This window comes from Coregonus clupeaformis, chromosome 31 (genome assembly GCF_020615455.1).
Source record: "Coregonus clupeaformis isolate EN_2021a chromosome 31, ASM2061545v1, whole genome shotgun sequence".
NCBI lineage: Eukaryota > Metazoa > Chordata > Actinopteri > Salmoniformes > Salmonidae > Coregonus > Coregonus clupeaformis.
This window is the reverse complement of record NC_059222.1, coordinates 10,222,805-10,248,862: the sequence shown is the minus strand read 5'-3', so window position 1 is coordinate 10,248,862 and position 26,058 is coordinate 10,222,805. Positions and strand designations below refer to the sequence as shown.

The window sequence follows — 26,058 nt, the reverse complement described above, 5'->3', positions numbered from 1 at the left end:
TGTAGGTGTAAGGTGCTGTATAACGCTGCGGAAAGAAGCTTGAATTACTTGAAAGGCTAATTATAATAGGGCTGGTGTGTCTTTATGTTAAATAATTTTAAAACAATGAAAGCGTTATTGTTTTGTTATTGAAAAAGCTAAACACCATTTAAAGGCCCAGTGCAGACAGAAACGTGATTTTCCTGTGTTATAAATATATTTCCACACTATAAGGTTGGAATAATACTATGAAATTGTGAAAATTATGATAATAACTTTTTAGTGTAAGAGCTGTTTCAAAAGAAAGCCTGACATTTCAGCCTGTTTTGGTGGGATGGTGTTTTGGCCTGCCTGGTGACATCACCAGGCGGTAAATTAGCTAATAGACTAATAAGAAAGAGAGTTCCAAACCTCTCTACCAATAACAGCTAGTTTTCAGTTTTCCCCTCCCCACTCAGACCACACCCAGACAGTCCTAGCGGTCCTGCTTGAGAAATTGCTCTTTGCTAAGAAGCTAATTTTGTTTATTTTTGTCCATTTTAATTGAAAACAATCACAGTAAGGTACTTAATTGTTACCCAGAAATGATTTGATATTGAGATGGAAACGACTGCATTGGACCTTTAACAAGTGCATTCGATAACTAAACAGCTCTTTAGAGCTGAGTAAATCAGCAAGTGCATGTTTTAAATTATATATGGTGAAAATAAAAATAAAACTCAAGAAACATAATAACAAAATAATTCAAAATCTAGCCCAAAATGTCACATAAAATTGTATAGGCTATTTGATCTATCATGTGATCTTTTGTAATTGTCATATAAGATTTGCACATTTAGCAAAAAATACAATTAAATTATACCAGACCACATAAAAAATATTCATTCATAGAACTCTAATTAGGGCCTAATAATTTAAGGAATCATTCATCTGTTCAACAGGATGTCACGCATATTTCACATCTTTCCCTACAATTGGATGTACTGGTGCCCTTTGTGCAGTTCAAAATGTTAATTGGGGACCTCTTTGCTGAGGAATGTGATTGTGTTTCCTGAGCGTGTTTGTAATTTTGCATATTTGATTTATATAATATTTTGTAAATTGTGTGTATGCAGGGCTCCCTTGCGAAATAGACCTTGGTCTCAATGGGACTCCCTGTTCAAATAAAGGTATAATAATAATATATATATATATATATTAATCAGTGGCTCAGGGGAGAGGAGAAGGGACACCCGTAGGAATGTATTTGGCACAAAGGATTGATTGAGTCAGTCATCACCTTTGTCTAATTGAAGGGTGCCAGGTGTTATTTTGGTCCCTTTCACCTCCCCTACTCCCCTCCAGCCTGTTTCTCATTATGGCTATGCTACTATTTATGAGAACAGTGAAAGGTGATAGGTCTTCTTCCCTCATCATTCAAACATCCAGATCTGGAGAGAGCCATTACGCAATACCAAGGCTACGGTACCGTACATCACTCAAGTTTAACAATGCTCTTGATGGTCCCATTTGGGATGCAGGAGTCCACATACGAGTATACATACAGTACGTGTGTGACGAGGTGTGAATGAAGGAGTCAGGTGCAGGAGGTAAAATACCGAAGTCCAGAGTTTATTCCGTTTACATAAATCAAACTATTACAAGGGAAAACATCCACCTTGGCATAAACACAGTGAATAGTAGCTCAACCGAGCTACATGCTCTCACAACAAACAATCACTCACAAAGACAAGGGGAACAGAGGGAACACTTATACACATACTAATTAGGGGAATGAGCACCAGGTGTGTGTGATTGACAAGACATGACAAGTGGAGTGATGAGAATGGGATCGGCAGTAGCTAGTTCTCCGGTGAAGACAAAACGCCAAAGCCTGCCTGAACCAGGAGGGGGGGGCAGCCTCGGCAGAAGTCGTGACAGTACCCCCCCCCCGACGCGCGGCTCCAGCAGTGCGCCGACCCCGGTCTCGGGGACGGCCAGGAGGACGCGGAGCAGGGCGTGTTGGATGGCGACGGTGGAAATCCCTCAAAAGGGAGGGATCGAGGATGTCCCGCCTTGGGACCCAGCACCGTTCCTCCGGACCGTACCCCTCCCACTCCACGAGATACTGAAGGCCCCCCACCCGACGCCTCGAATCCAGGATGGAACGGACAGAGTACCCCGGGGCCCCCTCGATGTCCAGAGGAGGTGGAGGGACCTCCTGCACCTCAGACTCCTGGAGCGGACCAGCTACCACCGGCCTGAGGAGAGACACATGAAACGAGGGGTTAATACGGTAATCAGGGGGAAGTAATAACCTATAAGTGACCTCGTTGACTCTCCTCAGGACTTTGAACAGCCCCACAAACCGCGGGCTCAGCTTCCGACAGGGCAGGCGGAGGGGCAGATTCCGGGTCGAGAGCCAGACCCGATCCCCCGGTACGAACACCGGGCCTCCCTGAGGTGGCGGTCAGCGTTGGCCTTCTGACGACGCACGGCGCACTGGAGGCAAACGTGGGCAGCGTCCCAAGTCTCCTCCGCGCGCCTAAACCAGTCATCCACCACAGGAGCCTCGGTCTGGCTCTGGTGCCACGGTGGCAGGACCGGTTGGTAACCTAAAACACATTGGAAGGGTGTTAGGTTAGTGGAGGAGTGGCGGAGAGAGTTCTGAGCATATTCTGCCTATGGCAGGAACACCGACCACTCCCCGGCCGGTCCTGACTAGGTCCGCAGGAACCTACCCACATCTTGATTCACCCTTTCCACCTGCCCATTACACTCTGGGTGAAATCCAGAGGTCAGGCTGACCGAGACCCCCAGACATTCCATGAACGCCTTCCAGACTCTAGACGTGAACTGGGGACCTCGGTCGGACACTATATGCTCTGGTACACCATAGTGCCGGAAGACGTGAGTAAACAGAGCCTCCACAGTTTGTAGGGGAGACCGGGCAGAGGAAGGAGGCGGCAGGACTTTTAAAAGCGGTCTACAACGACCAGGATAGTGGTGTTACCTTGGGAGGGGGGAAGATCAGTGAGAAAATCAATACTCAGGTGAGACCATGGTCGTTGTGGAACTGGTAAAGGTTGTAGCTTACCCGCTGGGAGGTGCCTAGTTGCCTTACTCTGGGCGCACACTGAGCATGAGGAAACATACACCCTCACGTCCTTAGCCAAGGTAGGCCACCAGTACTTCTCGGTCAGGCAGCGTATTGTACGACCGATACCTGGATGACCAGAGGAGGGTAACGTGTGTGCCCAGTAGATCAGACGATCATGGATAAGCGCAGGTACGTACTGCAGCCCAGCTGGACACTGCAGTGGAGATTGATCTGTGCGTAATGCCTGCGCTATATCTGCGTCCATCGCTCATACTACCGGCGCCACAATGCATGAGGCTGGGAGTATGGGGGTGTTGTCTCTGGGCCTCTCCTCTGTGTCGTACAGCCGAGACAGTGCGTCTGCCTTCACGTTCTTCGTACCCGGAATGTATGAGAGTGTGAAATCAAACCGGGTGAAGAAGAGGGCCCACCTGGCCTGGCGAGGATTCAGCCTCCTCGCTGCCCGAATGTACTCCAGGTTACGGTGGTCTGTCCAGACGAGGAAAGGGTGTTTCGTCCCTTCGAGCCAATGTCTCCACACGGTCAAAGCTCGGACAACAGCCAGCAGCTCCCGATTACCAACGCCTTAGTTCTGCTCCGCCGAGCTGAGCTTCTTAGAAAAGAAGGCACAGGGGCGGAGCTTGGGTGGCGTGCCCGAGCGTTGGGATAAGACAGCTACTATCCCTACCTCGGACTCATCCACCTCCACTACGAACGGTAGTGATGGATCGGGGTGAGCCAGTACCGGGGCTGAGGTGAACAGACCCCGCAATCTACTGAATGCCAAATCAGCCTCAGCAGACCAGCGGAGCCGGGACGGCCCACCCTTCAACAAGGAGGTAATGGGAGCTGCGACCTTGCCAAAGCCCCGAATAAACCTTTGATAGTAGTTGGCAAAGCCAAGGAAGCGCTGCACCTCCTTTACCGTGGTTGGAGTCGGCCAATTACGCACGGCTGCAATGCGGTCTCCCTCCATCTCCACACCTGTGGTGGTAATGCGATATAGCCGAGGAAGGAGATTGACTGCTGGAAAAACTCACACTTATCTGCCTTGGCATAAAGATCATTTTCCAGCAGTCAGACCAGTACCTTGCGAACCAGGGACACATGCTCGGCGTGCGTAGCGGAATACACCAGGATGTCATCGATGTAGACCACCACACCGCAACCAAGCATGTCCCGAAACACCTTGTAAACAAAGGACTGGAAAACGGATGGAGCATTCATCAAACCGTAGGGCATCACCAGGTACTCATAATGCCCCGAGGTTGTGCTGAATGCTGTTTTCTACTCATCCCCTTCCCGAATACGCACCAGGTTGTAGGCACTCCTGAGGTCTAATTTGGTGAAAAAGCAGGCCCCATGCATTGACTCAATCACTGAAGGAATGAGGGGAAGAGGATAACTAAATCGTACCATCACATTATTCAGTGGTCGATAATCAATGCACGGTTGTAAACCGCCATCTTTCTTCTTCATAAAGAAGAAACTCGAGGAGGCAGGTGAAGTGGAGGGACGTATATACCCCTGGCGCAGGGACTCGGTGACGTATGTTTCCATAGCCTCCGTTTCAGCCTGCAACAGGGGATGCACATGACTCCTGGGAGGTACAGCGTCTACTCAAAGGTTTATCGCGCAATCCCCCTCCCGATGAGGTGGTAATTTAGTTGCTTGTGTCTTGGAAAACGCGAGCGCCAGATCATGGTATTCGGGGGGAATGCGCACGGTGGGGGTACCGTCTGGACTTTCCACCGTGGTCGCACCAACGGAAACACCTAGACACCTACCCGGACACTCACGCGACCACCCCGTAAGAATCTTCTGCGGCCATGAGAAATTTGGGTACCCAAGACTACAGGGTAAGCAGGAGACTCAATAATCATGAAGGTGATCTGCTCAACATGCGTCTCCTGTGTAATAATGGTGACTGGTACCGTAACTTCCTTAACCAACTTGGACCCTAATGGTCAACTATCAAGTGCTCTGATGGGGAGTGGAATGGTTAGGGGAACCAATGAAATGCCTTGACGGCGTGCAAATGCCCTGTCCATAAAATTCCCAACTGCGCCTGAATCGACTAGCGCCTTACACTGGGAACCTACCAAGTGATCGGGAAAGGAAATAGATAAAGTACAGTGCGCCGCAAAGGGCTCTGAACACGTTTGGGTGTTCGTTACCTGGGGTGATACGTGAGTACCCTGCCTACCGCCTCCAGACCCAAAGGAACGTTGACTGCGACGTGAGGTGGATTGTCCCTTCGTGCAACCAGAGTGGCACTGTCGCTCTCCTCCTGCGCTCTCTCGACCGGCGGCTCCCCCCAGCTCCATCTGCTCGGGGTCAGAGTCGTCCGGAGTGGGAACGGGCAGACCCCTACCAGGACATCCTCTGGCTGCTAGCAGATTGTCAGCCGGATGGCCATGTCCACCAGTTGGGAGAACAATTGCATGGCATCCCGGCAGGCTAGCTCCCGTCGGACGTCCTCCCTTAGGTGGCACCAGAAATGGTTGATCAGGCCTCTCGACCCTCAGGCGGGTGATCAAAAACAGCCCAAAAGAGGCAAGCAAACTCCCCGTAGTCCTCCAACGCGGTACCTCCCTCATTCCACACCGCTTTGGCCCACTCCAGGGCTCTCCCACAAAGGCAGGAAACGAGGATGGATACCTTCTCCCGCTCCCGGGGCGCGGCCTGATGCTGGAGAAATACAACTCCAGTTGGAGTAGGAATCCCTTACATCGCGCTGTCGTCCCATCAAACGCCGGTGGCCGGGATATCTGGATCCCTCAAGGGGCTGGGGTGTAGGTGGCTGGATCTGGTTGACCAGCTGGTCTCGATAGATCGGATCCTCTCCTCTCCAGGCGTTGTACCACCTGAAGAACCCGATCCATCGCTTCCCCCAAGCTGGCCAACATCGAGGAATGCTCCTGGACCCTTGCCACAACTCCAGGCATGCGGCCTTCTCCTGCTGACTCCATATCAGATCAGGTGAGTGATTCTGTGATGAGGTGTGAAAGAAGGAGTCAGGCGCAGGAGGTAAAATACCGAAGTCCAGAGTTTATTCCGTTTACATAAATAAAACGGCTAAAGCGTCAAACTAAACTATTACAAGGGAAAACATCCACCTTGGCATAAACACAGTGAATAGTAGCTCAACCGAGCTACATGCTCTCACAACAAGCAATCACTCACAAAGACAAGGGGAACAGAGGGAACACTTATACACATACTAATTAGGGGAATGAGCACCAGGTGTGTGTGATTGACAAGACATGACAAGTGGAGTGATGAGAATGGGATCGGCAGTAGCTAGTACTCCGGTGACGACGATCACCGAAGCCTGCCCGAACCAGGAGGGGGGGTAGCCTTGGCGGAAGTCGTGACAACGTGTGTGACACGGTTAATGTGTTTGCGTCCCAAATGGCATCCTATTCCCTATAGTGCACTACTTTTGACCAGAGCTCTATGGGCCCTGATAAAAGTAGTACACTATATAAAGAATAGGGTGTCATTTGGTACGTATGCTATGTGTTTCATACTGCAGCATGTGGCACTGTTGAGGTGGCACCTATTGCTTTTGTTTGAGAAGGCCAGCTAGATAAACTATGGAATGCAGTTTGTTGCCATTCTTTTTCTATGGTTGTGTAGAGACTATCCAAACCTTTGTATGTGTGATGGCCATAGTAGTAGTAGCCCTTTAAGTAGATATAGTGCTGGCAACCTCATCAGTTTATATTTTATGGTACATAATTTAACAGGTCTAGAATTACATGGGGAAATGGTAATTACATAGTAATAGCATATTCAATACTTTTTATCAGTCACTCTCTCCTCTCCCCATCCTTGATCCTCAGGTTCGTTCAGCCTGACCCCTAACCCCTGACCTTTACCTTCAGACAGGTAGAGGAATCCATCTTGACACAAATAAGATTAAAGTGTTTTGAAATTAGGAAGGAATCCAAGCTGATGTGGGACATTCTAACATTCTGACATTCCAAACTCCACTTAGAGGTGATCCTTGGACTAAATTCCACCTTGTCATCAATAGTATATAAACATAATTAAATACATTTACTGTACATTCTAGCTGTAAACAAATATCTGCAAGTAAAAGTTCAGAGTGCAATTTGTTCACTTCTCCCTCCCTCACTACATAAATAGAAATGGCCTTATTCTATGTCACCGAGTATGACATTTTCACAGTCTGATATCTGAGGTAGAGAAACTTGTTCATAAATGTGCCTCATTGACAAAAACGGTATAACATGGGAGTTCTGAAACCCTAGCCGAGAGCTGGCTGGGGGCCTTTGGAATGTGCTGGCTCTAAATGAACATATGCAAGAGATCCTCCAGCTGGCCAGCCCCCTAAAGAGCTGGCTCCAAGAGGCCCTGGCAGTGGCTGTGTCTTTCTGAACCAGCTATAGGTGTGCCAGAGCTGAACATATATCTGTCTCCTATATGCAGTGCCAGCAGGTGGATCCTGTTTTAACTTTATGTGAACCTATATACAGGTACTTCTCAGTACCCCATGGAGTGATGCTGGTGGGAATATTCTAAATAAACATAACATTTTATTCCTTCCTTAGTTCAAGGACTTGCTCAGTTGTGACACTCAATGTCAGATTAAAAACCATTAAAAACAAAAGTTGTTGCTAATCCAAATGTAAATTTATTTCAATTTTCTTAAAGTGCAAAGGTCTGGTGGTAAACTTTTGCACACTGGCTGAATGCGAACATAAGACGTATTTAAAAAACATAACAGTCAACACGCTTTGGGGGTGTGGGGTTACAGTCAAAACAGTCCGTGCGACATTCATAAATAAAATGATTATACAAAAAATATGCAGTATTTGACAGGCAGCAGGCCAGGACAACCTCAACAGCAGATTTCTGGTTCTATGAAAACCGTGCCAATGATAGATGATTTATGCTTTCACCATGGTGGCGAACTCTGTGGAAACAAGGAAGAAACAACAACAGTTATTGCAAGACAGGTCATGATGAGAACTTTTTATAAAATGCACCTCATAAAATCCTCATTCCCTACATGTCATGGCATCTAAAAGTAGTTACGCGTTACTAAAAATAGTTAGTTGTTACAGTTATTTGGCCAACTGGAAAGGGTCAAGTACATAGTTTCTAGTTTGATATAAATGTGTAAAAGTGATTTGTTTACCATCCACTCCAATCATGCCATCCCCATCAACATCTCCTGCTACAAGGAAGGCCTTGGTCTCTTTATCTGTCAGAACTCTGGCACCAGCAGAGAAGGTCTGGAGGAACAGCCTGGAGAAAGAGAGAGAGGAGGGAGGGAGGGAGGGAGGGAGGGAGGGAGTGTTTAGAGAAAATTGTCAACTTTTTCCCCATGTGAATTCATGACTTTTGAATGAATTAGTTGACTTTCAATTTCAACTTATTTGACCCTCAGATCTATTTTAGTTTAAAACATTTTAATTTCTGGCCTCATCAGAATAGTCCGAAGAGAATAGCCCAAATATGTATGTTACAGGTGTTCATTTCAGTTCAAGGACCTCAGCCACCCGAGCCACGGCCTGTTCACCCCGCTACCATCTAGAAGGCGGAGACATTACAGGTGCATCAAAGCTGGGACCGAGAGACTGAAAAACAGCTTCTATCTCCAGGCCATCAGACGGTTAAATAGTCACCACTAGCCGGCCATCGCCCAGTACCCTGCCCTGAACTTAGTCACTGTTACTAGCCGGCTACCACCCGGTACTCTACCCTCCACCTTAGAGACTGCTGACCTATGTACATAGTCATTGAACACTGGTCACTTTAATTATGTTTACATACTGTTTTACCCACTTTATATGTATATACTGTTTGCTAGTCATGGCTCATCCTATAGAACTACTGCTGTACACACCTTTTCTATTCATATACTGTCCATACTATCTATACACACCATTATATACATACATATATTTATATTCCGGACATTGCTCATTCTCATATTTCTTAATTTCTTTCTTTTTATATTTTTTTCTATTTGTTTGTGTTGTTTTGTATTGTTAGGTATTACTGCACTGTTGGTGCTAGAAACACAAGCATTTCGCTGCACCTGCGATAACATCTGCTAAATATGTGTACGCAACCAATAAAATGTGATTTGATTTGAAGGGTGTGTTTAAGTACCCCTATGTGATCAAATGAATATGAGACTTGGTGAGTGGAGAGCAAGGAATAGTCAAGATATGCACTGGTATTCATTTCAGTGTCAAGGGTGGTGTTGCGTTGTACTCTACAGTAAGTTAACTTTTGACAACTGAATCAACTGGATCAATATGAGACTTACTTGAGCTCATCCTCCTCAATGAAGCCACTCTTGTCCTGGTCAACGAAGTAGAAGGCTTTCTTCAAATCCTCAGTAGACTTGCCGGCCAGGCCAACCTTGGCGAAGAACTCCTTGTGGTTAAAGGAGTCAGCAGCTGTGAGGGATAAACACAGGGGTCATTTCAACATCACTGTCTGGCCTGCTCATGGATGATTAAACCTGGTCAATATGGGCCCTTTCACTTTCACTGACATTGATTGTCATAAATAATTTAAGTATAGCACACCTGCGAAATGCTGGAGGGCAGCAGCGATATCCTCGTCCTTAAGCATTCCCTTGAAAGCCATTTTTAGATTCTGAGAAATGGGGAGAGAGAAAGCAAGAGAAGAGAGAAAATAAAGAGAGAGAGACATTTTCAAAGTCATGAACATGAATATTCAACAGAAAATACATAGGCCCACTAATCTTTTGACTCTGATAACCACAACTATTATCAAGAAAACTATCTCAGGCATATATATATATGTAGATAGACCTTTTACCAAATGTTCTTTAATTAATGTACTAATTGTTTAATTAATTAATGGATATAAATGGATCTGTGTTGGTGCTGTGTTATCTGTAGCCTACAAGTTTACATTCCAAACTTAGCTCATCTGTGCTCAAAGGCAGAGTTGATGCAAGAAACTATAGAAGGCCAAAGCCCATACAGTAGTATGCTGTGATCCATGACCATTAGCTCTGCTAGACCTGTTTATTAGATCATCTCTTTCATCTATTTATACCAGCTCTGCAGCCTGTTTCTATTTTGCCTCTCAACCATTCACACAGAAAGATTCATATAAAACTTTCACTGTCATGAAGGTCCATGGCAATTTAGATGGAGAAGAAGCATTGGTTTAGAAAGAAACATTGACTAAGACATGTCTGCCAGTGACAGTAAGTATCATTCAGAGTGGTCCTCGAACTGAGATTCCTTGTGCGCCAAAACCATGGCATAAGTCCTCCATCTCCATCTCTCAGGTAAGCGCTTTAAGTCCAATTTTCGCTTTTTAAAAACTCCAACTCCAAACGCATTCCAGATAGAGACGTTTCCCCTCTTCATTTTTATTGAATGTATTCCATGGAGGCAGTAAAGAAAAATCTTCGCACTGGCGGTCAGTAGCCTAAATTAGAGCATCAGTCCGGTTGAGGGAACTCACCTTTGGAGGATCAGTGGATTAGTGGCGAAGAGGCTGCTGTATCTCAGTGTAGGGCCGGATGAAGCAATACTCCCCTAGCTCCCACATTATATACCCTCACCCTTCAAGGTGTAACGCACACCATTTGCTCAGGGTCCGTTTTGGAAAAATGTGTCCAGTAGTCAAATTGTGATATTTTTATCCTTTCAACACGGTATATACATGCAGTCCTTGGGTGAAACGCAAGAGGGGCATTTTTGGGCTCCACGCTGATCTTGCCATTCGGCTGTATGTTGGAGATAAAATGCCTGCAATTTTTTTTTTTTTTTGTAATATGACCCCTTATCTGCAATCAGGGCAATGTGGATCTTGGTGACCTCAGTGTGTTTCTGAAAATGTATAGAGCAAGTGTGACATCATAAACCAGATATTAACAATTTAGTATCCATCAAATCAGATCATTTTGTTTTGTATGATTTATATAAAAATCCAACTGTTTAAGCTACTGTACATTATAGTATTAACCATAACGGACACTAATGTATAAGCTTAATGCAAATCTATATATTCATACGATGTAGGCCTAGATTGTCTACTTCATAATTATTTTACATAGATTTGTCATTCTCATGCTAGACGATATTGTGCTTGTCATATTTGTAAACAATATAAATAAGCTCCATACTAGCACAGTCTCATTTAAACATGTTAAATGTTGTTGTTGTTGATAGAAAAATATACATTATCTTCTTGACAGTTGAAAGGTTCCCAATTTATCCGTTTATAGTAAGAAACCTAATCTCTCGTCTGCCTTCCATATATACTGTATATAAATAATCATGAGAAGAACATGACTGTGTTTGGATGATCTACTGCAGTTGGATGCTCATGAGAGGAATATAGACTTGTGTTGACTTGACTCTTTACCCTGGGCCACATGCTCATATTCATGCAAGGAGCAGCCTGTCAAGGACATGACTAGGATACATCACATACTGTCATATGAAACAGGTGCTATAATATTTATGGTCAAAGCCAGATATACTGTATTTATAAACTTTCCATCAGAGAAAGACAGCTGCAGGCGAGGCAAGGGTTATGCCAAAGACTGTTTATTTGTATTGGTTTACAATATCATATTTTCCTTAGTCAAAACTACCATACAGCATATTGCACTACTAGTACTGACAGACAGATGCTGGACCAACCCAAGAAGGCACTGAGCAGATTCACACAGACCATGTACAGCTTGTCTTCAAACTACAAGATTGTCAAAAATAAATATCTTCTTCATCTTCATCTCTTTATGAAGACATGACAAGGTTGGAGAACTCTGAAAGAGAGACACAAACTTTTTTCAATGCGTTCATTCTTAATGTTCAATATGCAGAATGTACAGATTGAATTACTTTCCAACTACATTCCAAACTGGGTTTCTGATCCAGTGATCCTTAAACTGCCACTAGAATCATAAATGCTAACAGCCGGCCCTAGCCCAGGTTGCAGCAGGTTAGCGTTTTTTGTCATTAATCTTTGTTCTGGAGAGTAGTCACTAGCTGACACAGCCACAAAGTTATAAAATCTGATTTTAAACCTAACCCTAACCTTAACCATAACCTTAACCACACTGAAAACCCTAATGCCTAACCCTAACCTTAAATTAAGACCAACAAGCAAAATAAATAATACATTTTTACAATATAGCCAATTTTGACTTTACAGCTGGCCTATCTAAGGAGAAATAGCTCAGTTCTGCCTCCAGGACAAGAGACATGACAATACATGTCAACCTGCCTGGTTGCCTAGTAATCCTACCGTCCCAGCCTATCTTTCCGTCCCCGTCCTTGTCCCCAGCCAGGAGAAAGGCTCTGGTCTCAGCTGCTGTCAGGGGACGAGCCCCCTTAGAGAAGTTCTGGAGGAAAAGCCTAACACACACATACGCGCACGCAGACACACACACACACACACACACACACACACACACACACACACACACACACACACACACACACACACACACACACACACACACACACACACACACACACACACACACACACACACACACACACACACACACACACACACACACATGAAACACTAAACACTAAAAGTAGTATTACATACAGTATACTGTAGAGTAGAGGTTTTGTGTGTTTGGTTGTATCCATCTAACTCTAAAGGATCAGAAGTCCTTGTATTAGGACACTTTTATTGAGAAACGAAAGAAAAAACAATGATTTGTATCTGCCTAGTATCTGCTGCTATTTTGATCATGGGTTCAAGTTCCCTAGAAAAAGTGTATGTTATATTGAGACTCAACTGTAGCTCGTCCTGTTCGATGTAGCCACTCTTGTCCTGGTCCAGGATCATAAAGATCTTCTCAATCTCAGGGGGAGACTTCTTGGACAAGCCCACCATCGCAAAAAACTTAGTTGGGCTGAAGGAGTCGTTTGCTAAAAGTAGAATGATGTTTGAAATGAATAGCTCATAACTGACTGAGTTTTCTTTTAACTTGCATTTCCTGAGTTTTTATGTAAACACATTTGTGAAGCCACAATCATATAAACAAAATATACTGCATTTATGAGTCCCTATGGGCAAACCAACATACCTACTGTAACATTCCCCATACCATTAAGCTACAGTAGAGGTTGAAAGTGCAAACACACAATGTAGTACATCCATACCTCTGCAAGCATTGATAGCTGAAGTAATATCTGATGCAGCAAGGAAGTCTGTGAGAGCCATAAGGAAGCTGTAGCGAGATCGTGATGAAATGTAGCAGCTTGTGGTTGTATCCTAACTGATGGTGAGGTAGAAAGCTACTGATAAGAGCGATCTTATGATGCCATGGTGTCAGAAACCACCAGCGTTTCCCTGCCAAACACAGCTGCCTTCTGGGCCCACTTGATGTTCAACTAACGTGGATGTCACGGCGTCACTATGACAAAGCTTTTGTTTGGCACTTAATTAAGAGACAAAATGAAAGTGGCCCTTCTGGTGAACAGAAAGCCATTCTTACTAGCTTTCCCCCCATATAGTAGAAAGAGTACCGATTGAACCCTTTAAACATGAATATAGGATTTGTTTGAAATAGCCAGTGACAGCGATAAATGATCAGAAGTGTTGATATGTCTTTGTATTCTTGTGATTTAGTGTTTTTCCTTTACAACATGCTGGGGTAAAGGCTTATGGAACAGATAATTGGCCAAGAAAACAGAATAAGTTATATTTGGTTGGCCAGATATCGCCTGGCTTGCCTGCTCTCCTCTCTCCGTCTCTTCCTGTCTACCTCATCTCCCATTGCTCATCTCCCTCCTCTCTGCCCTCTCCCTTCTCTAAGTTTCTGGTAGCTTCCTCCCAGTGTTACAGAGCTGTCTCTCTGGCACAGGATCCCCCAGGCTTAACTATAAACATCCTGTTATTCGGAGGCCCAGTCACGTTTGGGCTTTCCCCTGCTATGCGTGTAGGCTCATTATTGTTATGGGTAGTGGTAAATCACTTACCAGGGACTTTGTTTTATGAGAATATTAGGTTTTGATTCTTCAAATCTCGAGTGTCAGTCCTACTGTACATGTTATGTCTTTGCAGTGGGGCAGACAGCTGTTGGTGCCTGATAGATGTTGAGGAAGTGTTAATGACTGATGAATGTTGAAGAGCCTGTTTTACTGAACAGCCACCTGCTGGATTATTCACACATTCACAGGTGGCCAGGCTCTACTGTAGCCTATTATGTACAGTAAATGGATAATGGCCGTTGGCTTGGAAACAGTAAAGTGTAATGTTTCCTGCTGGTTCAACAGCAACTAGCTTTGGAGAGAAACATATCGATAAAGATCTTGAACTGACCTTGACACCTTTACCCTTACATGAAACATTGGGGAATGATGACTTACAGTATCCCAACTATCCCTAATAATAAAGCTATTTCATTGCTCCCATGTGGGGGTCATTGTTGATATCAGCCCGGGGCCCTCTCTGCAGCGATGGTGTCTGTGTCACTGTGGGCCTGCTACTGAGCACGTGCAGGCCTATGGCTGGAGCTGTAGAGCTCCTCTGAGCACCAATGACGTGAGCCGGTTTCCTCAGGATAGACGACCACAGGCCTCTCAGCCAGGGGGTTGAGGAACGACAAAAACATCCTCTCCCTCCATACCTGCCCCCGGCCGCGGCCTTGTCCCCGTTCCATGCTCCGACGCTTGTTTGCAGGAAGGCCAGGTTTCCTGTGTGATGGAGGAGAGGAGGAGAGGGGGATGAGGGAGAGGGGAAGAGGGATGGGCGGTAGAGCTTGTGCACGTAGAGATTGTACAGATTTACTTGATGTTTTAGCTGTGTGTGGATGTTGTTGTGCTATGTCGTTTCCTGAAGACAAGACACAGTAGTAGTGGAGGTGGAGGAGGAAAGACAAGGGGTCTAAGGAGCAGAGCAGCCTTCTTCTACATGGAGAACCATAGTGGTGAGTAGGAGGGAAATTATATATTTTTGTGATTGGGATTTTGTGTTTGTCATTGTAGTCCTGTTTTGTGTTGTGCTGGTTGATAGAGCTTACTGTATCCACTTTGCCAGATATGATGTAATTTTGAAACCTGACAAGACGGAATTGTTTGGGTTTGTGTTGTTAATCTATCAAAAAGGGATCATAAACTGGGTGGTTCGAGCCCTGAATGCTGATTGTCTGACAGCCGTGGTATATCAGGGTATTACAAAACATTTATTTTTACTGCTCTAATTACGTTGGTAACCAGTTTATAATAGCAATAAGGCACCTCGGGGGTTTGTGATATATGACCAATATACCACGGCTAAGGGCTGTGTCCAGACACTCCGCGGTGTGTCGTGCAAAGAACAGCCCTTAGCCGTGGTATATTGGCCATATACCACACCCCCTCGGGCCTTATTGCTTAATTGTATTATGGGCAAAAAATTTCTATACAATTATTGTGTAATAACTTGTCCATATGTCCTCTTGGGGGATCTGCACTCCATCATTAGAGCTGTGTCTAACTGCTAACTATGGAAACACTAAAACACACACTGACACACTGGTTAGTTCAGAGGAAAGTAAAACACACATTAACGTGTACTATCTTCATTTGACCAGTTTCTCACAGCAGGAAAATAATCCAGCAGCAACAGGAAATGTGAATTATTATTTGGACATTTTTGTAGGGGTTGATACATTTTTTGTTAGGATAAATCAAGTCTGACATTTTAAAGAGGAAATTACGAACTTTAGAGTGCTTTTTAAACCTTGAATACACTATAATTTGCATTTCCTGCTCCGCAGGAAAATTTGCTGTGACAACAGAGTATTCAAACAGAGTGATGGTAAAACACATTAGCCTCCTGAGGGTGCTCCCCCAGATCCCTGGACCATGATTGCCACATAGTTGTTTTAATCAGCTCATGCCTAGCTGGGATTGTTTGGTGCTATTTTGGTGTGGTGAGAGCTGAGTCCTTTTGGAATCGCTGTGTCACTCTGACAGACATGAGGACGGTCTCTCAGCTGCCAAGCCAACCAGGCGGTGGCAGCGTTCTCTTCTCACTCCCAGGGTAAGAGGCTAGAGTGAGAACCTGCTGACCTGCTGGGTTTGGGCTTTTTGCTTGAATTCTTTATCTGGCTTTTTATCCATTGGTCCCGCTTCATCGAGCAAGCTAAATGAAGTGAACCTTAAGTATTTGAAAGACAACAAATCCTGTTTTGACTAGGGTTTGTGCACATTTCAGAGTGTGAATGGAAAAAAAAGAGTACACTAAAAAATGACTTATGTCTGCAGGTCTGATACTGTATGCTGTTTATGGACAACATTTCTACCACTGATAAGGTATTGGTGAAGTCACAGAGAGTATATCTGGGGCTCAGCTGCTTAGCTATTCAGCCTACTGTACTCCTCTTACACTCAGACAGACACAGAGATCTGCAGCCCGCCTGGGCTCGCTCGCTCAGCCCACTAACTGGCTGCTATGGGTATGGGCTTTGGGCTTCGTATCTATCTGCCATGTTGTACACACAGGATATTGTCATTGGGTAATTACTGTGTACAAATATAATTAAGATAGTTGTTTATAGCATGTAGTGTTTTTTAATGTTTTAAACATTTGCCCCCTCGAGAGAATAAAGATACAGAGAGAGAGCGAGAGCGAGAGAGAGAGAGAGAGAGAGAGAGAGAGAGAGAGAGAGAGAGAGAGAGAGAGAGAGAGAGAGAGAGAGAGAGAGAGAGAGAGAGAGAGAGAGAGAGAGAGAGATTGCTTGAACTCCATCCATCCTGGGGAAAGCGATTGCTCCTCTTCTCCCCTGGGCTCAGTTACACCTCTGTCTATTTCCATTGGACCAGCTGTGGTGGGGGACATACCGATAGCGCTCTCAAATTCACCCAGACCCACCAAATCCCATCACCCCACTTCTCATCCCAAGGCCTCGCCATCCCCAAGCAGTTTTATTTTGCTCTCCTGACGCTTTGACATCAATCACTCAAGATTTAAGTGTGTGTGTGTTCGTGTGTGCGTGCATACATACATGCCTGTGTGTGTGTGCGTGCATGTGTGTGTGCATGCGTGAGTGAGTGCGTGTGTGTTGATGGGAGCCCTGTTGTGACCCTGTCCCACTTCTCTTGGCTATAAATCCACAGGAACCAAAGGAAAACAAGACAGAGTGTTCTGTCTGATTGCTGCTCACGTTCTGATCATCACTGCTCACGTTACTCCTTACTCCAGCCTAAGCTACTGCCAGGCTGGCTGAGTACCCTATCCCCTCCACAACAACAACCTAAGCACCTTCCCTCACACTCACTCTGCAGTCTGCATGTGAGCCAAGGTTAGGCTACTCACTGGGTTTGGGAGGGGAGGATAAACACAACAGGACATAGTTTTTGCCAAGGGATGAAAATTACCAGACATTTTATAGGTGTACTATTATGTGGAGGAAGTTATCAAGTGGGTTGAGTGAACACTTCAAAGCAAATAAAATGAACCTGTCCTCTGTTATGTGTTCCCAATTACCTTTCTTTATTAAATGGACAACGTTTCAACCAACACTCCGTCCCAGTTAAAGACACCCTTTGGCTGTGACCCAGGCTTAGTTGAATCAGGTGTTGTTGCGTTGGCATAAAAGCATGTACCATGTGTGGCTCCCAAGTCCTGAGGACAGGGATTGAACAGCCCTGGGACATTTGGCCAGTTGTATCTCAGGGGGCCGGAGAGAGACTTCCTCACGCACACACACATATCACCCTCTGCTGGTGTGATTTCACCAGGCCATTACATAGGCCTGTGTTAGCTAGTCTACTGTAATTCCCTGAGATTAAGCCATTGTCTATCAGGTTTCCCTTCTACACCCACATCAGCAGGTGCAGCGTTATTTTTATTGCAGACACTTTTTCTCTTTATTTCTCTTTCTCTCCCTTGCTCCCTCCCCCTCTCTCTCCCCCTCTCTCTCTCCCTCTCTCTCTCCCCCTCTCTCTCACCCCTATCTCTCTCCCCTATCTCTCTCCCCCTCTCTCTCCCCCTCTCTCTCCTCTCTCTCCCCCTCTCTCTCTCTCTCTCCCCCCCTCTCTCTCTCCCCCTCTCTCTCTCCCCCTTTCTCTCCCCTCTCTCTCTCCCCCCTCTCCCCCTCTCTCTCTCCCCCTCTCTGTTAAGAGATTTGGGTTAGACAGGCTTATCAGATAATTTTCTTTAATGTTAAAATCAACAGGGATCTTTGCGTCCACCACCCTGCACTGTGCTGTAGCCTATTTCATGTACTGGTTTAAATTAAAACTTGTATTTTCATCTCTGTGCTTTAGCCATTGGCTACCATCAGTTGGCACGAAAATGTAAAGAATGCAGCTTGCCAGCGACTCTATTTAAAGAGTGGGGATAGAAGCAGCAAACCATCAACAACAAAAAAACATTGATATGAATTAAACTGCAATTATTTTAATCATAAGTGAGTTAGTCTGCAACAAGTGTCATGTAAGCTATTTATTAAATGTGGAAATCTATTTAGGCATGTGTAGCCTATACCCTTCACCGTCTGTCTCTCTCTGTCCCTCTATCTTCTGTTTCCTGTCTGTTTAATTCGTAACCAGGGATAACCCTGACTCATTACATTTTGTAACGAAATATAGTTGCACCATGCAACTGGAGTAGGACCCCCTCCCTGAACTGGAATAGGGCCATGCTGATGCCAGTTGGCTTAGAGCATGAGTGACAGTCTCTCTCTGTCCGGTGGTGGGTGAGTGAAGGGTGGGGTGGCAGGAGGGGTTGGAGGGACAGGGACTCCCCAAGACCCCTTGGAGGAGGTTGGGATGGGGGATAGGAGAAGCACAGAGCAGAGATAGCTGAGGCTTTCAATTAGAACATCGCTGGCCAGTCCTCGGAAACCACAAAAACTATTTCATTTGATATAGCTCTCCAGTTAGGGAATGTGTTTGCCAATTTGTCAATCATTAGATTCTCAGGCTACTGTGTGTACATTGTGTCCTCTCCCTCCAGACCAGCTGTCCCAGTGGGACTGTTTTAGTATCTGAAAGTGGTTGTGGCTGAGTGTGGCTGACTGAATGATCACTTCACACCATCCAAGAGTTCTACAGCTGTCCATCTTGGATTATGATTGTGTGTGTGTGTGTGTGTGTGTGCAGGTCAGAGTTGAGTCTAGCTTTTCAACACTTACCCAACAGTCCTCTGCCTCTCGGCGTCGCTAGCAAATTTCTCAGCGATTGTGTGTTCCGCGGCTCAGTGCTAGCTTCATGTTATTGCTGAAATATCAGTTTGCTCTAAGCTGGTCTCCCGCTTCTATTACAGTACTGTATACATTGCATTGACATGTTCTTATGTGTACCATTACATGGTCATAGTTTCACAGTCATAGTTTCAGTTTACTTTCTACAATCCCTACGCTCACTTTTATAGACTCAAACAATGTTGAGTAACACCGTAATAATATATACTGTAACCATTTTAATGATTAATTTTTTAATTCCTAAAATGAGGTTGTACAGATTGATGATGTCATGACAGGCCTAGGTGTGCCAGTGCTCGTCTTGACTAACCCCTCACCCCCCTAAACACCCTAACCACACCCCGACCCACCCCCCACCCTCCTACACACCCCACGACCCCCACCCCCCTACATCCTATGAACCCGAACCCTCCAATCCCCTCTTTCTCCCCAGAGACCAAACCAACAGTTCACAGTCCAGCCTAGTGTTGCGTTAACAGTCAATTAACTACCTAATAAACCCTTAATAAACCCTTTACAAACATTCTGCAGAGTATGTTAAAGTGGATATTGTCTTGTTTTAAACACTGGTATGTACATATGTAGGATCTTCATTTGAGCCAGTTTGCTACAGCAGGAAAATAATCCTGGAGCAACAGGACAGGTGAATTATTATGTGGATTATAATTAATTGATTTTTTTTGTAGGGGTTGACACATTTTTCATTAGCGCAAATCAAGTCTAACATTTTAAAGTGGAAATTACTAACTTTAGAAGCCTTTTTAAACGTTGAATACAAGTGTGCATTTCCTGCTGTGCAGGAAAATTATCAGCAACAAAAGAGTGATCAAATTAAGATCCTACATCTGTATGTACCAAAAGTCCAGGGCAACTGAACCTTACAGTATAGATTTAGACAGTTATAGATAGCATAGGTATAGACAGTACAGCTATAGACAGGATAGCTATATTTATTATTTGTGTTCCTGTTCAAACTGGGTCATTTGATCTCCTAATCTCTTCTCCTCACCACGGTAACCACCCAGAACCCAGGCAGAGAGAGGCAGGCGGGAGAGCTGCCAGACTGACATGGCTCTTTTATTTTTAAATAGCCATGACACAGCAGCGCCACATCATCTATTAGACATGCATGACCCTATAAGGTCTACTTCCATCCATTACACACACTGGCTGATTGAAACAAGCTCTTCTAGTAGGATACTGTCATGACATGGGCTTATCTGCCGTCTAGTGGTAGGATACAGTCACAACATGGGTTTTGGAGTTCACTGAGTAACATTTACATTATCTTATCCAGAGTGGTTAAGGTTAAGTGCCTTGCTCAAGGGCACGTCGACAGATTTTTGACCTAGTCGGCTCGGGGATTCAAACGAGCAACCTTTTGGTTACTGGCCCAACGCTCTTAAACGCTAGGCTACCTGCCGACCTGAGAGAACCTGACTTACTGTCAGTGGTTTGGAGGGAAGTTCAAGTTTCAAGTTTCAAGTTTTAATGTCACATGCACAAGTACAGTGAAATGCCTTTCTTTCAAGCTCTAAACCCAACAATGTAGTAATCAATAACAATTTAATACTAAAAATAACAAAAGGTAGAACAAAAACACACAATAAATAAAAATAAGAAATAAGAAGAACACAAGAAAGTAAGTAAGCATACTAAATACAGGGTCAGTTCCAATACCATATTTACAATGTGCAGGGATACTGGAGTGGTGGAGGTAGATACAGTATGTATAGGGGTAAGGTGACTAGGCATCTGTGACGAGGTGTGAAAGAAGGAGTCAGCCGCAGGAGGTAAAATACCGAAGTCCAGAGTTTAATCCGTTTGCATTAATCAAACGGCCCAAGCGTCAAACGAAAATATACAAGGGAAAACATCCACCTTGGCAATAACACAGTGAAATGTAGCTCAACCGAGCTACACACTCTCACAACAAACAATCACTCACAAAGACAAGGGGAACAGAGGGAACACTTATACACATACTAATTAGGGGAATGAGCACCAGGTGTGTGTGATTGACAAGACATGACAAGTGGAGTGATGAGAATGGGATCGGCAGTAGCTAGTACTCCGGTGACGACGAACGCCGAAGCCTGCCCAAACTAGGAGGGGGGCAGCCTTGGCGGAAGTCGTGACAGTACCACCACACTGACGCGCGGCTCCAGCAGTGCGTCGACCCCGGCCTCGGAGACCGCCAGGAGGACGCAGAGCAGGGCGAGTTGGATGGCGACGGTGGAAATCCCTCAAAAGCGAGGGATCGAGGATGTCCCGCCTTGGGACCCAGCACCGTTCCTCCGGACCGTACCCCTCCCACTCCACGAGATACTGAAGGCTCCCCACCCGACGCCTCGAATCCAGGATGGAACGGACAGAGTACGCCGGGGCCCCCTCAATGTCCAGAGGAGATGGAGGAACCTCCCGCACCTCAGACCCCTGGAGCGGACCAGCTACCACCGGCCTGAGGAGAGACACATGAAACGAGGGGTCAATACGGTAATCAGGGGGGAGTAACAACCTGTATGTCACCTCGTTTATTCTCCTCAGGACTTTAAACGGCCCCACAAACCGCGGGCTCAGCTTCCGGCAGGGCAGGCGGAGGGGCAGATTCCGGGTCGAGAGCCAGACCCGATCCCCCGGTACGAACACCGGGGCCTCCCTGCGGTGGCGGTCAGAGTTGGCCTTCTGACGACGTACGGCGCGCTGGAGGCGAACATGGGCAGCGTCCCAAGTCTCCTCCGCGCGCCGAAACCAGTCATCCACCACGGGAGCCTCGGTCTGGCTCTGGTGCCACGGTGCAAGGACTGGTTGGTATCCCAAAACACATTGGAAGGGTGTTAGGTTAGTGGAGGAGTGGCGGAGAGAGTTCTGAGCATATTCTGCCCATGGCAGGAACACCGACCACTCCCCCGGCCGGTCCTGACAGTAGGTCCGCAGGAACCTACCCACATCTTTGATTCACCCTTTCCACCTGCTATTGCTCTCTGGGTGAAAACCAGAGGTCAGGCTGACCGAGACCCCCAGATGTTCCATGAACACCTTCCATACTCTAGACGTGAACTGGGGACCTCGGTCGGACACTATATCCTCTGGTACCCCGTAGTGCCGGAAGACGTGAGTAAACAGAGCCTCTGCTGTTTGTAGGGCCGTGGGGAGACCGGGCAGACGAAGGAGGCGGCAGGACTTTAAAAAGCGGTCCACAACGACCAGGATAGTGGTGTTACCTTGGGAGGGGGGAAGATCAGTGAGAAAATCAATACTCAGGTGAGACCATGGTCGATGTGGAACTGGTTAAGGTTGTAGCTTACCTGCTGGGAGGTGCCTAGTTGCCTTACTCTGGGCGCACACTGAGCATGAGGAAACATACACCCTCACGTCCTTAGCCAAGGTAGCCACCAGTACATCTCGGTCAGGCAGCGCATTGTACGACCGATACCTGGATGACCAGAGGAGGATGACGTGTGTGCCCAGTAGATCAGACGATCACGGATAAGCGCAGGTATGTACTGCAGCCCAGCTGGACACTGCGGTGGAGATGGATATGTGTGTAATGCCTGCGCTATATCTGCGTCCATCGCCCATACTACCGGCGCCACAATGCATGAGGCCGGGAGTATGGGGGTGTTGTCTCTGGACCTCTCCTCTGTGTCATACAGCCGAGACAGAGCATCTGCCTTCACGTTCTTCGTACCCGGAATGTATGAGAGTGTGAAATCAAACCGGGTGAAGAAGAGGGCCCACCTGGCCTGGCGAAGATTCAGCCTCCTCGCTGCCCGAATGTACTCCAGGTTACGGTGGTCTGTCCAGACGAGGAAAGGGTGTTTTGCCCCTTCAAGCCAATGTCTCCACACCGTCAAAGCTCGGACAACAGCCAGCAGCTCCCGATCACCAACGCCGTAGTTCTGCTCCGCCGAGCTGAGCTTCTTAGAAAAGAAAGCACAGGGGTGGAGCTTGGGTGGCGTGCCCGAGCATTGGGATAAGACAGCTCCTAACCCTACCTCGGATGCATCCACCTCCACTACGAATGGTAGTGATGGATCGGGGTGAGCCAGTACTGGGGCTGATGTGAACAGACCCCGCAATCTACTGAATGCCAAATCAGCCTCAGCAGACCAGCGGAGCCAGGACGGCCCAACCTTCAACAAGGAGGTAATGGGAGCTGCGACCTTGCCAAAGCCCCGAATAAACCTTCGATAGTAGTTGGCAAAGCCAAGGAAGCGCTGCACCTCCTTTACCGTGGTTGGAGTCGGCCAATTACGCACGGCTGCAATGTGGTCTCCCTCCATCTCCACACCTGTGGTGGTAATGCAATATCCGAGGAAGGAGATTGACTGCTGGAAAAACTCACACTTCTCTGCCTTGGAATAAAGATAATTTTTCCAGCAGTCGGACCAGTACTTTGTGAACCAGGGACACATGCTCGGCGAGCGTAACAGAATACACCAGGATGTCATCGATGTAGACCACCACACCGCGACCAAGCATGTCCCGAAACACCTTGTTCACAAAGGACTGGAAAACGGATGGAGCATTCATCAAACCGTAGGGCATCACCAGGTATTCATAATGCCCCGAGGTTGTGCTGAATGCTGTCTTCCACTCATCCCCTTCCCGAATACGCACCAGGTTGTAGGCACTCCTGAGGTCTAATTTGGTGGAAAAACGGGCCCCATGCATTGACTCAATCACTGAAGGAATGAGGGGAAGAGGATAACTTAATCGTACCGTCACATTATTCAGTGGTCGATAATCAATGCACGGGCGTAAACCACCATCTTTCTTCTTCACAAAGAAGAAACTCGAAGAGGCAGGTGAAGTGGAGGGACGTATATACCCCTGGTGCAGGGACTCGGTGACGTATATTTCCATAGCCTCCGTTTCAGCCTGCGACAGGGGATACACATGACTCCTGGGAGGTACAGCGTCTACCCGAAGGTTTATCGCGCAATCCCCCTCCCGATGAGGTGGTAATTTAGTCGCTTGCGTCTTGGAAAACGCGAGCGCCAGATCATGGTATTCGGGGGGAATGCGCACGGTGGGGGTACCGTCTGGACTTTCCACCGTGGTCGCACCAATGGAAACACCTAGACACTCAAGTAAGAACACGTAAGAACACTCTGCGTCCATGAGAAATTGGGGTTGTGAAGGGCTAACCATGGCATACCCAAGACTACAGGGTAAGCAGGAGACTCAATAATCATGAAGGTGATCTGCTCAACATGCGTCTCCTGCGTAATCATGGTGACTGGTATCGTAACTTCCTTAACCAACCCGGACCCTAATAATCGACTATCAAGTGCTCTGATGGGGAGTGGAATGGTTAGGGGAACCAATGAAATGCCTTGATGGTGTGCAAATTCCCTGTCCATAAAATTCCCAGCTGCGCCTGAGTCGACTAGCGCCTTACACTGGGAACCTACCAAGTGATCGGGAAAGGAGATAGACAAAGTACAGTGTACCGCAAAGGGCTCTGAACACGTTTGGGTGTTCGTTACCTGGGGTGATGCGTGAGTACCCTGCCTACCGCCTCCAGTCCCAAAATAACGTTGACTGCGACGTGAGGTGGATTGTCCCTTAGTGCCACCAGAGTGGCACTGTCGCTGTCCTCCTGCGCTCTCTCGACCGGCGGCTCCCCCCAGCTCCATCTGCTTGGGGTCAGAGTCGTCCGGAGTGGGAACGGGCAGACCCGTACCAGGACTTCCTCTGGCTGCTAGCAGATTGTCCAGCCGGATGGCCATGTCCACCAGTTAGGAGAACGATAGCATGGCATCCCGGCAGGCTAGCTCCCGTCGGACGTCCTCCCTTAGGTGGCACCGGAAATGGTCGATCAGGGCCCGCTTGTTCCATCCGGACCCCGCTGCAAACTCCCCGTAGTTCTCCAACTCCCTCGTTCCACACCGCGTTGGCCCACTCCAGGGCTCTCCCACAAAGGCAGGAAACGAGGACGGATACCTTCTCCCGCTCCCTGGGCTCCGGCCTGATGCTGGAGAAATACAACTCCAGTTGGAGTAGGAATCCCTTACATCGCGCTGCCGTCCCATCAAACGCCGGTGGCCGGGATATCTGGATCCCTCCAGGGGCTGGGGTGTAGGTGTCTGGATCCGGTTGACCAGCTGGTCTCGATAGATCGGATCCTCTCCTCTCCAGGCGTTCTACCACCTGAAGAACCCGATCCATCGCTTCCCCCAAGCTGGCCAACATCGAGGAACGCTCCTGGACCCTTGCCACAACTCCAGGCATGCAGTCTTCTCCTGCTGACTCCATATCAGATCAGGTGAGTGATTCTGTGACGAGGTGTGAAAGAAGGAGTCAGGCGCAGGAGGTAAAATACCGAAGTCCAGAGTTTAATCCGTTTGCATTAATCAAATGCCCCAAATGTCAAACGAAACTATACAAGGGAAAACATCCACCTTGGCAATAACACAGTGAAATGTAGCTCAACCGAGCTACACACTCTCACAACAAACAATCACTCACAAAGACACAGGGAACAGAGGGAACACTTATACACATACTAATTAGGGGAATGAACACCAGGTGTGTGTGTGATTGACAAGACATGACAAGTGGAGTGATGAGAGTGGGATTGGCAGTAGCTAGTACTCCGGTGACGACGAACGCCGAAGCCTGCCCGAACCAGGAGGGGGGGCAGCCTCGGCGGAAGTCGTGACAGCATCAGGATATATGATAAACAGAGTAGCAGTGTATATGATGATTGTATGTCAGTTGGCTTAGGGGATTTTAGAAACACTTAAAATAAGGGCTGTATTTTGTGTAGACTTACCGTGGCGTGACATTTTGATAACTA

General features: G+C 46.7%; 3 protein-coding genes across 3 annotated transcripts in view; 1 reads left to right on the top strand and 2 right to left on the bottom strand.

The window, feature by feature from the left end:
* Positions 1–7,698: 7,698 nt before the first annotated feature.
* LOC121547521 (parvalbumin-2-like) lies at positions 7,699–10,653 on the bottom strand. Its single transcript, XM_041858845.1, has 5 exons — positions 10,550–10,653; positions 9,634–9,703; positions 9,369–9,501; positions 8,229–8,338; positions 7,699–8,003 (listed from the first exon to the last, which is right to left on the bottom strand). The coding sequence occupies exons 2-5, from the start codon at positions 9,692–9,694 to the stop codon at positions 7,978–7,980; spliced, it is 330 nt and encodes a 109-aa protein (XP_041714779.1). The 5' UTR covers positions 9,695–9,703; positions 10,550–10,653; the 3' UTR covers positions 7,699–7,977.
* Positions 10,654–11,619: 966 nt separating this feature from the next.
* LOC121547520 (parvalbumin, thymic) lies at positions 11,620–13,388 on the bottom strand. Its single transcript, XM_041858844.2, has 4 exons — positions 13,219–13,388; positions 12,852–12,984; positions 12,344–12,453; positions 11,620–11,861 (listed from the first exon to the last, which is right to left on the bottom strand). The coding sequence occupies exons 1-4, from the start codon at positions 13,277–13,279 to the stop codon at positions 11,833–11,835; spliced, it is 333 nt and encodes a 110-aa protein (XP_041714778.1). The 5' UTR covers positions 13,280–13,388; the 3' UTR covers positions 11,620–11,832.
* A 1,420-nt stretch (positions 13,389–14,808) lies between these two features.
* The window catches only part of LOC121547519 (serine/threonine-protein kinase LMTK1), a 36,998-nt gene continuing 25,748 nt past the window's right edge, over positions 14,809–26,058 (top strand). Inside the window, exon 1 of the mRNA XM_041858843.2 lies at positions 14,809–14,987. The gene's annotated coding sequence lies outside the window, so the exon portion shown is untranslated. The remainder of the gene's footprint in view (positions 14,988–26,058) is intronic.